A 12,913-nucleotide genomic window follows, 5' to 3' on the forward strand; every position below is an offset into this window, starting at 1 on the left:
CTACGCACGCCGATGTTGCATTGGGCCTGCCTGTGCAGCCCAAGCATCTCTCCGGCTCCTGCCGTCACTTTATCCACCTCTGACGCCTTGAGATCGTCGGGCGCAGCCACCCCCCAGGTCCCACTGATTGTGTGCTCGGAACGTCAGCCCCTGTACTATTGCCCCAGATGCACGTTTGAACACGCTCGGTGGATCAACGGGCCGCACGTTTGTTTAGTACATTTGGTGAAACGTCAGCTGGCAAACAGCCCATTCCTCATGGTTTCCTACCTTCCCGGAGGCCTGCCCTGTTGCAGATTTTGGTAACCTTTCCCATAAGTCCTGCGGTCTCGCTTCCAAAAGCCTCCAAGGTATCTCACGCGCAGGAGGTGGTGGGGGTGAGGGCAGGAGCAGTATTTAAGAAAACGGGGGGATCTCTGAGGAAGGGACTGGCGGTGAGGAAGGGCAGACTGAGCGGGCTGCATGGCCTCCATCTGCTGTCTTGTTCTGGGTTTCTAGAATACATTTGTCCTCGGATTGGTGTAACCCGTATGTGGGCACTGACCCCGGACTATTTACACATTTTGGGCAATAAAACATGACTGGGCCGCTGCCCTGGAGATCTCGGTGCCCTGGAGTGTGTGATCCATGCCAGAGGGAATCCGCTGCGGGGCTGGCTGCTTTCCACTGAGCTCTCCCTCACTGCGTCACTTCAGTCTTTGCCTGGGCCCTATGCCCAGTCGGAGCCCGGCACTCCTCTCCCGTCCCAGCCTCCTCCACCTCACCTCCCTTTGGTCTTCTGGGTTTGTTAGGGTCCTGCACTGGGGTCCTTTCTCTTCCAGGCCAGCTCTGCCTCCTCCCAGTGCCACAGCCCGGAGTCTGTGCAAAGAGAGCACTGGCATCTACTCCGCACGGTGCTCACTTCTATCCTGCCCCCCTCTCAGCCGTCTCTTTTCCAAGCTGAAGAGTCCTCGCCTGCGGAGCCTCCCATCGCGGGAGAGACGTTCCTGCCCCTTTTATCATTTTTGCCGCCCTCCTCTGCACCTTTCCTGGTTGCTCTATGTCTTTCTTGAGATGCGGTGACCAGAACTGCACACAGTGCTCAAGCTATGGTCACAGAGGCAAGAGGATATTTTCTCTTTTATTCTCCATTTATTTTTGGCTCATGCCTTACGTTCTGTTTGCTTTTTTTTGTCTGCTGCTGGGCACTGAGCAGAGGATTTCAAGGTCTTATCCACAAGGACTCCAAGGTCCTTTTCCTGGGTAGTGTCTCCCATTACAGAACCCTGCATCGTGTAGATGGGATTAGTTATATTTTGCACTTGTCAGCGTTACATTTCATCTGCCATTCGGTTGCCCAGACTCGCAAGGTTCTTCTACAGAACGTCACAATCCGCTACCATTTTAACAAAGTGAAATAATTTTGTGACCTCTGCAGATTTGATCCCTTCACTCATTTTTCCCTTTTCCAAGTTATTAATGAATGTTAAACAGCACAGGGCCCAGTCAGTATTCCCTCTAAGGATTGGGTTGCAGGGAGCACTACTTTCTTTGATGCAAAAAGCCTTATCATTTTTATGCTCACAGCTACCTAAACCTTAAAAGTTCCATTGGAGCAGCATGCACACAAACTTTCTCACACACACTAATATACTTGCATATTCTCTTTCTCACATATACATGCTCATTATCATAAACACACACACTCACTCGGTCCTCTCTTTCACTCTCCAGACTCACACACATGCACACTCACTCAGTTCTTCTCTTCTACACACACACACACGTACGCATGCACACACAACTCAGTAACTGCAAATTCTCCGAGGACAAGCAGGATGGTAGTCCTCAGACATGAGTGACATCATCGGATGGCGTCCAGCATGGATCTTTGAGCTCAAAGAATCTAGAACTTTCAAACATGCCCAACTGAGCATGTGCAGCTGGAGTCATCATTCTGCCCCCTAGCCAGAGTCCCTCAGTCATCGAGTGCCTTGGGCCTTGAAGGTGATGGAATAGCAGCACCAGCCTCTAGTGCATCGATGCCTCAATCCCATTCATGCTGTCAATCCTGTCGAGGTGTGTGAGTGGCCACTCCCAATGCTATCAAGGTGCGTGGCCTCCATCGGGGCCATCGTGGTACATGGTCTCTATGCTATCACGGGCAGAGCTTCCCCAAAACCATTGATGCCCTTGATGCTATCAAGGTGCAGGGCCACATAGAGGCCTTCGGGCGTGGTGGCCACTGATGCCTTTCATTGCCACACTCAACAATGTCGGGCATCACCAATGAGTCACTGGAATAGCCATTGAGTGCCCTGTCATCCCTGAGGTCGTCAACCATCACGGCTCTTGAGAGCCCTCGAGCAACAGGGATTTCAGCCTCGAGTGGATCACACTCTGGTGTTGCCATATACTCAAGACACCTTGGCACGCCGAGGCATCCAGGCACATTGGTCTGGTGCCCTTGGGGCTCCTTGGCGGTGTCCCGATGGGGCATTGTGCTGTCCCATCAGTGGCCTACGGTTATCGGGCACCATGGAAGCCGATGATCTCGGGAGCCCTGAGCTGCTAGGATCAGGAGGCATTGGAAGCCTCCTGAATTGGAAGTTAAAATTCGTGCACCATCGGGGCTAATGAGCGCTAGCGAGGCTCTCATTTGCCAAAACCACTGGCAAGGGATGACATCAAACTTGAAGCATCAACTTCCTCGGACAGATAGGTGAGCCAAGGGGAACAGTCGATGCTGCTGGCATCGGTTTCTCTGGGCACCAATGGGGAGTGTCGGTGCTGCAGAGTTTCTACCTGCAGGCACCCCTGGCATCCTTGGTACCGCCGGTCCATCAATGCCTTCAGGCACCAGGGTCTCAACAGCAACTGGGCTGTTGAGATCTGCGGGCACCTCAGGGGCCAGGGATGGCGCTATCAACCTTCGAACTGATCAAGCGCTGTCAAAGCCCTGGGTGCAGCGTCATTTGGTGCCCTTAATGTGATCCATCGTTGGTTAGCGCGAAAGCGCTATGGGCCCTATAGGTGCTGTTACTACTGTGGGCACCAGTGGTCGTGGTCGGATGGCGCAGGACACGACAGCAGAGCACCATGGGCACTGTCGGTCGCCATGAACTTCGCTGCTGTCGTTCCATGAGGGGAAACGGCAGTGAGCCATTCCCGATGCAGTTCAAGGGCTTTGTCCAGCCTCTTGGAGCGTTAGCAGATACTGGAGGGGGGCGACGCCATAGAACGCCACACGTCACCATGCCATACGCCATCGTCGCACTGATCCAATGCACTCCACCGGGAGTTACTGTGACAGTGGAGCGTTGCATTGCACAACCGGGTACGGCAAGGCATCTACTCCAAGCCCCGGTGGGATGGGGTCCACCGGTGGCTGCACGGCCTCTCTCCTTGTTTTTTGGCCACTGGTGGGATGGGGTCCATGGGCCTCCTTATTGTGGCCATCAGCGCCCCCCACCCCCCCCTCCCCTCCGTACGCCACTGCTGCGTGGGCAGGAAGGAGGAAGACCGCCCGGAGCTTTGGGAGCCTCTTCTGTGCTTCAGGCTGTGGTGGGATGAGCTCCAGCGCGTCCTCGCCGGTCTTCCTGCGCATGGCGGGGGTGAGGTGGTAGAAAAGTATGGAGCTGCGCGTGCCACAGCTTAGAGGGAGCATTGTTCCCAATACTAATCCCTGTGGTACTCCAGTAACAACCTTTCTTCATTTGGAAAACCGACCATTTAGTCCTACCTTCTGTTTCCGGCCTTTTAACAGTTCTGGATGCACCGTGGGACAGTGCATTAACACTTTACATTTTATTAAAATGTATTTATCGCTTAACGCATACGGCCTAAGAGATTATGAAATAAAACACTCAAATTGCCAAAATGTTGAACAAATACAAATTGCAATAGTGTGCAGCACCAAAAATATAACAGACGTGACGACAAACTCACTCTGATCTTAAGAGCATCTGAGTAAAACAGAACTCATTATTATTAGTATATACTGCATGTAAAACAGCAAACTCAACCGAAGAGGCCAAACCGACCAGCAAACCGTTGAGCTGCTGAATTTAGCAATCCGCCTGCTTGAGTGAGCAGGTTCTCAAAAGTGCTCTGAACGTCTAGATGCACTCGCTTAATCTTGATTCAGCTGGAAGAGACTTCCCAAAAAACCTGACGGGACATCGAGCGTGCCACAAGCAGGTTGATACAGGATCTTGAATTTATCAGCTGCCTCCTATCCCCCTGGCTTTGTAACTTCCCGAGGAGCCTCTCACGGGGGTCGCCACCGGCGCCGGTCTGCACCTTATACAGACGCAGTCCCTCCTGATTGCGCACGCCTGCCTTCTCCGTGGGCCCAGACCTCTGCCTTGGGGAGGTGCTGGCCTTGGTGCTGGAGGCTGTTCCAGGGATTTGCATTTGCCCTTTGGGGGGGGGGGGTCTCGGCTGTTAATTAGCTTCCTCCGTCAGCCTTGACTGCTTAAGCTGGTATCAGGCAGGAGGTCAGACAACAAAAGGCGAGGACATCTCGCTGCCCCTCTTGTCATCTCAGACCCGGATTAGCGTCATCGACCAACTCTTCAGTGAAGAAAGAGCCTCTAATTATAGCATTCACAGCCCGTCCTGCTGGAAAGCCTCACAGCCTTAATGAAAGCTGTGCCGTTAGATGCGAGCGCTGTTAATTGCTGGGCTTCTGGTGGCGGTCATCGATTCCCGCCCTGCTCGCGTGGTGAGTGGGAAGGCGGTAGACAAAGATCGCAGAATGTAACAGCTTCCCAGCTCCATTGGGACTGCTCTGCTGGCCGTCCGCTGACCATCCGAGCTAAGATTTCTGGTGGGTGTCTGGCCCTTGGCATCGGCTGGTCCCAGAAGGAGCCTCCCCCCCCCCCCTTCCTTAAAACTTAAAGTGATCTGAATCCGCTTGGCACCAATTAATGGGCCTCCCCGACGCTCGTGCCCATTCCTGCCGGTCAGAGGCAGTGCAAAAGAGAAGCTTTTGTACAGGCTCATGGGAGAGGTCATTTTAGGCAGAGCCACGTTGCCCAGTTTCGGGTGGGGGAGGGGAGACTTCAGTGTTTGCTAGACCTGCAGTGGAAGAAGAAGGGCCAGCACTACCGCCCCAAAGGCTGCCAGCTGTGGCGCCACATAGTAGGAGGCAGAACCGCAGATGCACGCATGCGGTGGGACTGGATGCGCCCGGTCCGTACACCCCCCTACCCAGAGGTGGGGAGGGCGGGGACTGCAAGCGAGCCAAAAAGGCATCCCCCCCTCCCCTCCCCTCCCCTCCCCTTAATTGATGGGAATCAATAATTTTCTGAAAAACAATCGCCAGTTATTTGAGAGAGGGAGAGGGCTGGTTGCAGGAACGGAGTGCAGTGCTGCTTTCACAAGCCTGGGACTTCACCAGGTTTCTCCTCTTCTGTTTTATTTTATTATTTTGTCTTATTTTGGGAAATGCCCACGACCTAGCTGGGCTTGGCAGCTGGATCCCGCCGCGGCATGATCCAGCGCCCTGGAGGGATGGCCCGCGCTGGCTGTGGCTCTCGGGGGCCCCGTCGGAGAGGACGGGGGAGGTTCCCGTACGCTGGGAGAGTGGTGCTCGGGTGGGAGAGCTCGTGCTCGAGCCCTTCTTCAGTCGCCAGCGCCATGCAGCGCTTTTGAACCTGGCCAGGAGCTGGCAGTCCCCCCGGGTCTGGCGCTGGTTCAGGAGTGTGCCTGAGCTGTGTGGGCCGGGTTTGAAGCAGTGGCGCCAGCAGCTGGTCCCCTGAAGAGCCCTGCGTCTCCTCTTCCCCCCCCCCCCCCCCCCTCAGTATCTCTCGTGTTACTCCTTGTTCGCTTTTTGTTTCATTCAGTTTGGGGCCAATATTCGGAGAGAGCCGAGCGCCCTGACCCAGGCTCCGAAGGTTCGGTCTGATCATTTTTGAGAACTTTAGGGGGGGGGGGGGAAATGTCCTTGCCTGCATTTAGGCACAGGGAAGAGTGCCGAGTGCCCCCGAAGCCTGACTCCATCCACTTTTTAGGGGCCTAAATGTAGGTGCTCAGCAGGGAGAGGCTTCCATTTATCCATCCTGAAACTTATTATTTTGATGCTTTGGTGTAAAAAAAAAAAAAAAAAAAGGGGTGGACCTTTAATGCTTTTAATTTTCTGTTTTTATTGAAATTTCCCAATAATTACTTGGAGGTGAGCTAAGAGCATCCTTGGCCCATTTCATTCTTGCTGTTGTCATGGTTATGAACCAAGGTTGGCCCCGCACTCTGCCCTCTCCCGCCTGGATAAAGAGGAGAGCTCTGAGGGGTAAAGCGGGTTTCTCACCGGTGCTGTTCTCCCCTCTTCCAGGGTCATCGATAAGCAGCGAGTCTTCCCCTGTCTCCTCGCCGGCCACCAACCACAGCTCCCCCGCCAGCACGCCTAAACGAGGCGCCATGGGTCCCATCATCGTGCCCCCGGGGGGCCACAGCGTGCCCAGCACGCCGCCCGTGGTCACCATCGCGCCAACGAAGACGGTCAACGGGGTCTGGAGGAGCGAGAGCAGACAGGTAAGCTCGCATGCGCCGCATGTGAGGCAGGGAGACGGGCAGGACTACCTCTCCGTTTGCTGGAAAGCACTGTGTGTGTGTGAGTGTGTGTGTGTGTGAGTGTGTGTGTGTGAGAGTGTGAGTGTGTGTGTGTGTGTGAGAGTGTGTGTGTGTGTGTGAGAGTGTGTGTGAGTGTGTGTGTGTGTGAGTGTGTGTGAGAGTGTGTGTGAGAGTGTGTGTGTGAGAGTGTGTGTGTGTGTGTGTGTGAGAGTGTGTGTGTGTGTGTGTGTGTGAGAGTGTGTGTGTGTGAGTGAGACACTGGCAACCCTGAGAAGAAGCTGCATCCTCTGCCCCCAATGCCCAGTGAGCTCAGGCTACGGTTTTCACCAAGTGGATGGGAGCGGGCAGGTAGCCGTGTTTTGTCAGTAGATGAAAGAGGGAAGGTCTGACAGGGCTGCAGGGGTTTTGGGATAGCCCAGCAGCTGAGGTTTCGGGTAGGTGTGTAAGATGCAGTTTGTGATGTGTTCCTTGGCGTTGCAGCTCTCAGGCGTGCCAGTCTCTCTCTCCAGCAGTTCTTCACTCGTTCCTTTGGACTTGCGCTCTTAGGATTCTCCAAGGGGGACTGGGCCACTCGGAGGCACTAGGTACGACCCCAAATCATAAACGGGGGGTTAGAAGCTGCAAGAAATAGTTACTCCACCCCAACTATAATTCTGCAAAGGAAGATCCGTGGGGGCAGAGCCTTTCTGTTGCTAGCTCCTGTTGGGATCAGGGTTTTTTTTCCTCTCCTTAGCTTAAGCAAGCGAGTTTTTTTGGTTGTTTTTTTTTCTTTTGCCGCTCTTTGCAAGACTGAGATAGCTGAAAGTTTTTTGTGGCGCCGGCCTTGAGCAAGGGCAGGGAGTATCCTTCATTCCCACTGCCGTCTCGTCCCAGTGCGTGAATCCTTCTCCCCATCAGACCTCTTATGCTGCTCTGATGTAAGTGGCGTGTAGGAGGAGGCCGTCCCTCCCGCCACACACACACGCTTCCCCGTTTGGTTCACCAGAGAACATTATCTTGCTAGCTATGGCCCTGCAGTGTAAACTGTATGTTTCTGTTTCATAATTTGGCACTTTTCTGTCTGCAATAATTCCCTTTCTTGGGTTGTTACGAGCGAGCCTGGAAGGGGCGCAATGCCTGTGGCTTCACCTTGGCGGTGTTCGTGCACTGCCGAGCCTGTATCTGACCGATGATTGCCTGTTTGTGTTCTGTGTTACATGCCTGGCATCCTTCTCAGCCAGTCGCAGGCTTTGGTTAGCTGCACGTGCAGAGCCGTGGTTTCTTCCCGTCTCCCTTGTGGGTCCTTTCTCGCCGGTGCCTCGTAACGCCCGGCCTCCGTTCCGTGACTTCCCTCCGTGGTGCTTAATGACCCTCCTAATGTCGCCAGGCCAAGCTGCGATGAGACGGGGGACCGAATGAAGGAACGCCGGCGGGGACCCATCAGCGGGAGGCACCTAGCTAGACTGCTTCGTGGCCAGGCAAGAGGAGAAGTGGCTCCGTAGACGGCAGCAGCAGGGAATGATAAATGGGGCCCCTTGAAAAGAGAGGCAGGTTGTCTGCATTAAGCGGCAGCCCTGCTGTCCGGGGGTCACTGAGAGCGCCCTGCGGGGAAGCCTTGCAGGTGATGAGTTGAGTGAAGATCAATGGGATGGACGGCTGATGGAAGCAAAATCCGTTGTGAACGGTGCAGCAAGCAACTGCAGCTGGCTCTCTCCCGCTCTTCCTCCGAGCTTTTCCGTGGTCCGCATGTTGCTTTCTCTACCTGGATTAGGCTTCTTTCCCATCATTGTTGCCGTTAAGCATTTGACAGCAATGTCTGGGGGCGAGGACATGCGGTATTGCAGCCGGAGTAGACAGACAGACTGTGTGGTAACCCCCTCTCTCCCCATCCTTCAGTTTCCTGGTAATTCCTCCCGAGTGGACACCTGGCAGGGGAGAGGCCATGCATCAGAGGGGTAGAAGGTTTCAGAAGGGGAGTATTGGTTTGTGTTACAGTTCTGCTGATGACATCTCTCGGGTGCTGTGATGGGAGAGTGAGAGGGCCGGCTCCAGCGTTATCCTGTAACGGAGGCCAGCCTTCCTCTGTAAGCCTCTTTTCTTTCTCTTGCACTGCCTGTGTGGCCTCGCCCTCGTACTCTTCCCCCTTCTCCTTCCAGGGCTCCTCCTGCTCGCTGGCATCTTGGACAGTGAGTACAGTTAGAAGATGCTGTGGTGGACTGAATTTGATCTGAATTTGATCTCTTGCCTACTCCCTCCCTCCTCCCCGAATAGCTGAGACCATTGCATTCATTTCACCAATGACCTAATTCCTTGTTGGCGAAAGGCAAAGGTAATCATTCATTGCTCCCAATTTCCCCATCGTGTATGATTTAATCATTGTCTGGGAGCACCCCTTCAGGAGGAAGAGATCAGGGGGGGGGGGTCACCCCTTTGATACAGGGGGGGGGGCTAGCACAGTGCTTGGAGGGAGCAGACTGTCACATGCAAGGTGAACAGATGTTGGTGCTCATTAAAGATTCCAGTCACCGGGCCCCCATCTCTTCCAATTAATTATGGCCAAAATGACTTGTGAAGTAGGTCTGGAGCGTGGAGGCGCTGCTTTGAGCGATGAAGACCGCCCTGATCTCGGTGCTGCCGCGCGCAGGGGTCTCTGCGGGCTCACCTGCACTCTGCCGAGAAGATGATGATGGATGAGCTTCCCTGCAGGAAGAGAGCACCTGTGCAGAAAGGCCCAGGCCTGTACACGGGCAGACACGGGGGTGGGGAGACTCCTCACGCCTGCATTAAACCGCAGTCTCCCCAAGGCAAATCGCCATCTGTGTTGGAGCAATTGTAAAGGCGAGATTTAGAGATTGACGTGGGAGGCTTTCTGTAATGGAAGATTGTTAAGGTCGGGCGATAAGCCCGATTCAAATGTAGGGCTGGCATTTCCACGATGCCTGCAGGGTGCCCTCGCATTTGACATGGATATTCAGCCCCTGGTTTTCTAGGCCCTTAACAGCCCTCGTCCGAGTCGCCTGTGACTAGATCTGCCACGGCCTTGAAAGACGTAACCCAAAATACCTCTGGCTGTCCCTGCAGGTGCTGGAAGTTTCAGGGCTTCCATTACACATGAGGTTCAACAGGAATTTTCAGCTCCTGCTGAAACAAAAAAAAAATGATTCCAGCGCCTCTCCATGTCCCCCGTCCCCCCCCCCCCAACACATGTTAAAAGACGTTGGAGTGCAGAGCGAGGCCAGATCTTGACGCCTGACATTTCTCAGCTGTTTTTCCGCTTGAGCAGACCTCCAGGGTAATTCTGAGAGCAGGCATCCTGCCACTGCTCTGTTAAAGCCGTTAGGGAGGTCTCCATCCTCATAAAGGGGCCTGGGGGGAGAGCACTCCTAGTGCTGCCTGGATGGGCGCCAGGCAAGGCGCGCATTGACGGGGGATCGCAGGCCGCGGCTGGCTGGCTGACGGCGCTCTTTTATTCTGGGTGCAAGGTTGGTGCGGGAGTGGGGCAACCCTTCTGCTGAGGACAAAAAAAAAAGCAGGAGACTTCCTTCCAGCGGTGCCGGTCCACCAGCAATGCCATCAGCCCCGGAAGGCCCAGGAGACGATGCATTTTATTTGGGACAGGAATTAAAAGGCTATGCACGGTGCTCTGTGCGAGCTGTATCCCGCTACTGCTTGGGCCCCCAACGTGAGACGCCGGCTCCTGGCGAGCTCCTTGCCCCAGGCTTACGTCATTCTGCTGGGATCCGCTGCGCTGGAACATGTCCCATCCGTGGCTGTAGTCCACGGCGCCCTTTGACTCTTGCGGCTCGTGGTGGAAGCTGTGCTTTAGCCATCTGTGGTGGGTGACGCTGTAGTGTGTCTGGAGCGTGACTCTTTGAAAGGAGAGTGCCTTGTGTTCACGTGCCTGGCATGCAGGGAAAGACACGTGAGGCCACGTACAAATGATAAACATGCGCAGCTGCTTTGTGTTGGGCACATGCAGTGCACATGTGAAATTTGTGTACGAACGCGAGTGTATCGGTAACTGTACATGTGTGGTGTCTTTATATATTTATGTACACCTGAAACAGTGTGCAGAGCTGGAAAAACGATTTAGAAAGCGTGGGCACCAACCAAAAGGGTTAATTGCTTTTTTTTCTTTTTTTGTATATATTATGACTTTCTCTTTGTTTTGTTTTTGTTTCTTGCTTGTGTTTTTTTTGTTGTTTTTTTCTTTTGTCATTTTTGGATTCCCCTCCTGCTTCTCTCCAGTTCTGTTCTTTCTGGCCCCTTCCACAGTGGTTCCGCCTGGGTCCGGCGCAGGCATCGGGGGCCGGGTTTCAGATCACGTCCTAGAATCTTTCCCTCCTGGGTTCACACGGACCCCCACCTTTCCTTACGAGCACTTCCACTAAGGGACGCCCCCGTTATGTTTTTTGTGTTGGAAGAGGTGTTAGGTCCTCAGTGTTCTGGTGCATTTCCTGCCTGCTGTGATGTCTCGCTGAGGTCCCGGGTGATGGCATTGGCCACAAGTGAACTTGCTGACCTCGCTCATCTCTTGACGATCCAGAGTAAAGGGTACCGCCAAGCCAAGTGTGGCATCCGCTAGGGGCCCCTGCACGCTTGTAACACCGATTGCTTTGCCGGGTCGGTCATCGGACACAGTTCAGGAGTAAAGCAATCGTTGCCCCACCGGCACTTGGATGGGGTTAAACGTGAGGAAGCAGATGGATTTGAGGTAGGCTTTCTCCAGATTTCAAGTTGCCTTCCTGGTGCTCTCTTTTGCTCCGCTGCTGTCTCCCAGAGGTCTGTGCCCCGGGCTTTCTGTGCTATTTGCAGCGGATTGTGGCAGCGAAGCACGGAGCTTGCAGAATCCGTAGTGCCCTGCTCGGATCAGATATTTCTTCAGGGAGGGAGGTATTGCCGTTCCCCCTCCTCGGATTGAACTTTCTCCCAGATGGCATTCATCTTCACCTTGGTTTCTCAGCGCACCAAGCTTGACTTTTCTGTTTTGTTAAGCGTTTTTTGTTTGTTTGGTTTTTTTTTTCCCAGGCAGATGCAGCATCACGCGGTGGTGGTGGTGGCGGCGGCAGCCGAGAGCGCCTGCTTTCCGAGCCCCAGCTGGTGCAGGAGAAAGCCGCCGGGCCCTCTGTGCCAACTCACCTGCTGGCGACACCGTACTCCTTTGGCATCCCTGCAAGCGCCGTGGTGCAAGACTCTCGCTTTCCACCCTTAAAGTAAGCTGCCAGGTGATACCCCCTCTGCCCCAGAATTGGTCTCCGTGGCCCTCAGCAAAGACCCTACGATCACCTAAAAAAACAGTAGCACTTGCAGTCTTGTAACTGTAACCAGTTAAACTGACGAGACCCAGGTTACACAGAGCTTGGCTGTTTCTGACCCCTGATCGCCTCTTCATGTGCACAAAAAATGTTGGTTTGTTGTGGGTTAGGAAGGTCCCCGCTCATCTCTCACGCTCTCTCGCTCAGCTGGCACTCGCATCAAAACCTGAGCCAGCAGTGGGACTCCCTACACATCCAGCTGGGCTGCCAGTGGTGCTAAAATCTCCCAGGCTGAGAATGGGCCCTACCCCAGGGCCTGATCTCACCTCTTTGCAATGCACCCAGACACTGGGGGTGGGGAGGAGGAGGAGGTGACTCCTACATAGGGGGGGCCCTGCTGAAGATCTGCTCTTCAGCCTTTCGTGCTTTACGTATATCTGGGTGATGCCTGCAGGGCAATCTGATGAATCTGCGCTGGAGCACCCCCTGTTTTTATTTTAAAGAATAGAGGCAGAAGCTGTGTAAGAAGAGGTTTCAAAACCTTCATCCTTTAAAAATAAAACCACAATTGGAGAAGGAGGGCTTAACGCATGTGTTCAGCTGCCAGCGTTTGGTTCTGGCCCAGTGGCTTGGCGGTGCCTTTGCTCTGGTTCCCAGCCGATTCATTGCTCTCTCTCTCTCTCTCTCTGTTCTCTCCTCCAGCCTCCAGCGGCCCGTGCACCACGTGGTGCCCCCCAGCGCTGTGACGGAGGAGTACCTGCGAAGCTTCCGGCCTTACCACACAGCGGAGGAGCTCCGCATGCCCTCTCTGACGCCCCTCAGCCTGGATCCTGCCACGGCCGCGGCTTACTACCCCAGCTACCTAGCCCATCACCCCTTTCCCCACCCAGCCTTTCGGTGAGATGTCTTCAGACCCGGGGGGGAGACATGGACTGCAATTCGTTTTGACAGAGCATTGATGGTGCTGTCATTAACACGGGAAGACAGCTTTGTCCGTAGACAGGAGATGGGAGTTGTACAGTTTAAAATTTCTATCCACCCCTCCGTGCACCTTCCTGGGCAAGAGACTAGAGATTGGGGAGGGAGTGCTAGTGGGCAAGGAATGGAGGGGTGCGCCAGACAGCTGG

The 12,913-nt window shown here is 54.3% G+C and overlaps 1 protein-coding gene across 10 annotated transcripts in view; it reads left to right on the forward strand.

Moving 5' to 3' along the window:
• The window catches only part of GSE1 (Gse1 coiled-coil protein), a 378,777-nt gene that overhangs the window by 319,023 nt on the left and 46,841 nt on the right, over positions 1–12,913 (forward strand). For all 10 annotated transcript variants that reach the window (XM_029608057.1, XM_029608051.1, XM_029608052.1 and 7 more), the window contains 3 exons: positions 6,314–6,513; positions 11,560–11,744; positions 12,489–12,683. In XM_029608057.1, coding sequence (XP_029463917.1) covers positions 6,314–6,513; positions 11,560–11,744; positions 12,489–12,683 — 580 coding nt within the window. The remainder of the gene's footprint in view (positions 1–6,313; positions 6,514–11,559; positions 11,745–12,488; positions 12,684–12,913) is intronic.

This window comes from Rhinatrema bivittatum, chromosome 7, assembly GCF_901001135.1.
Source record: "Rhinatrema bivittatum chromosome 7, aRhiBiv1.1, whole genome shotgun sequence".
Taxonomy (NCBI): domain Eukaryota; kingdom Metazoa; phylum Chordata; class Amphibia; order Gymnophiona; family Rhinatrematidae; genus Rhinatrema; species Rhinatrema bivittatum.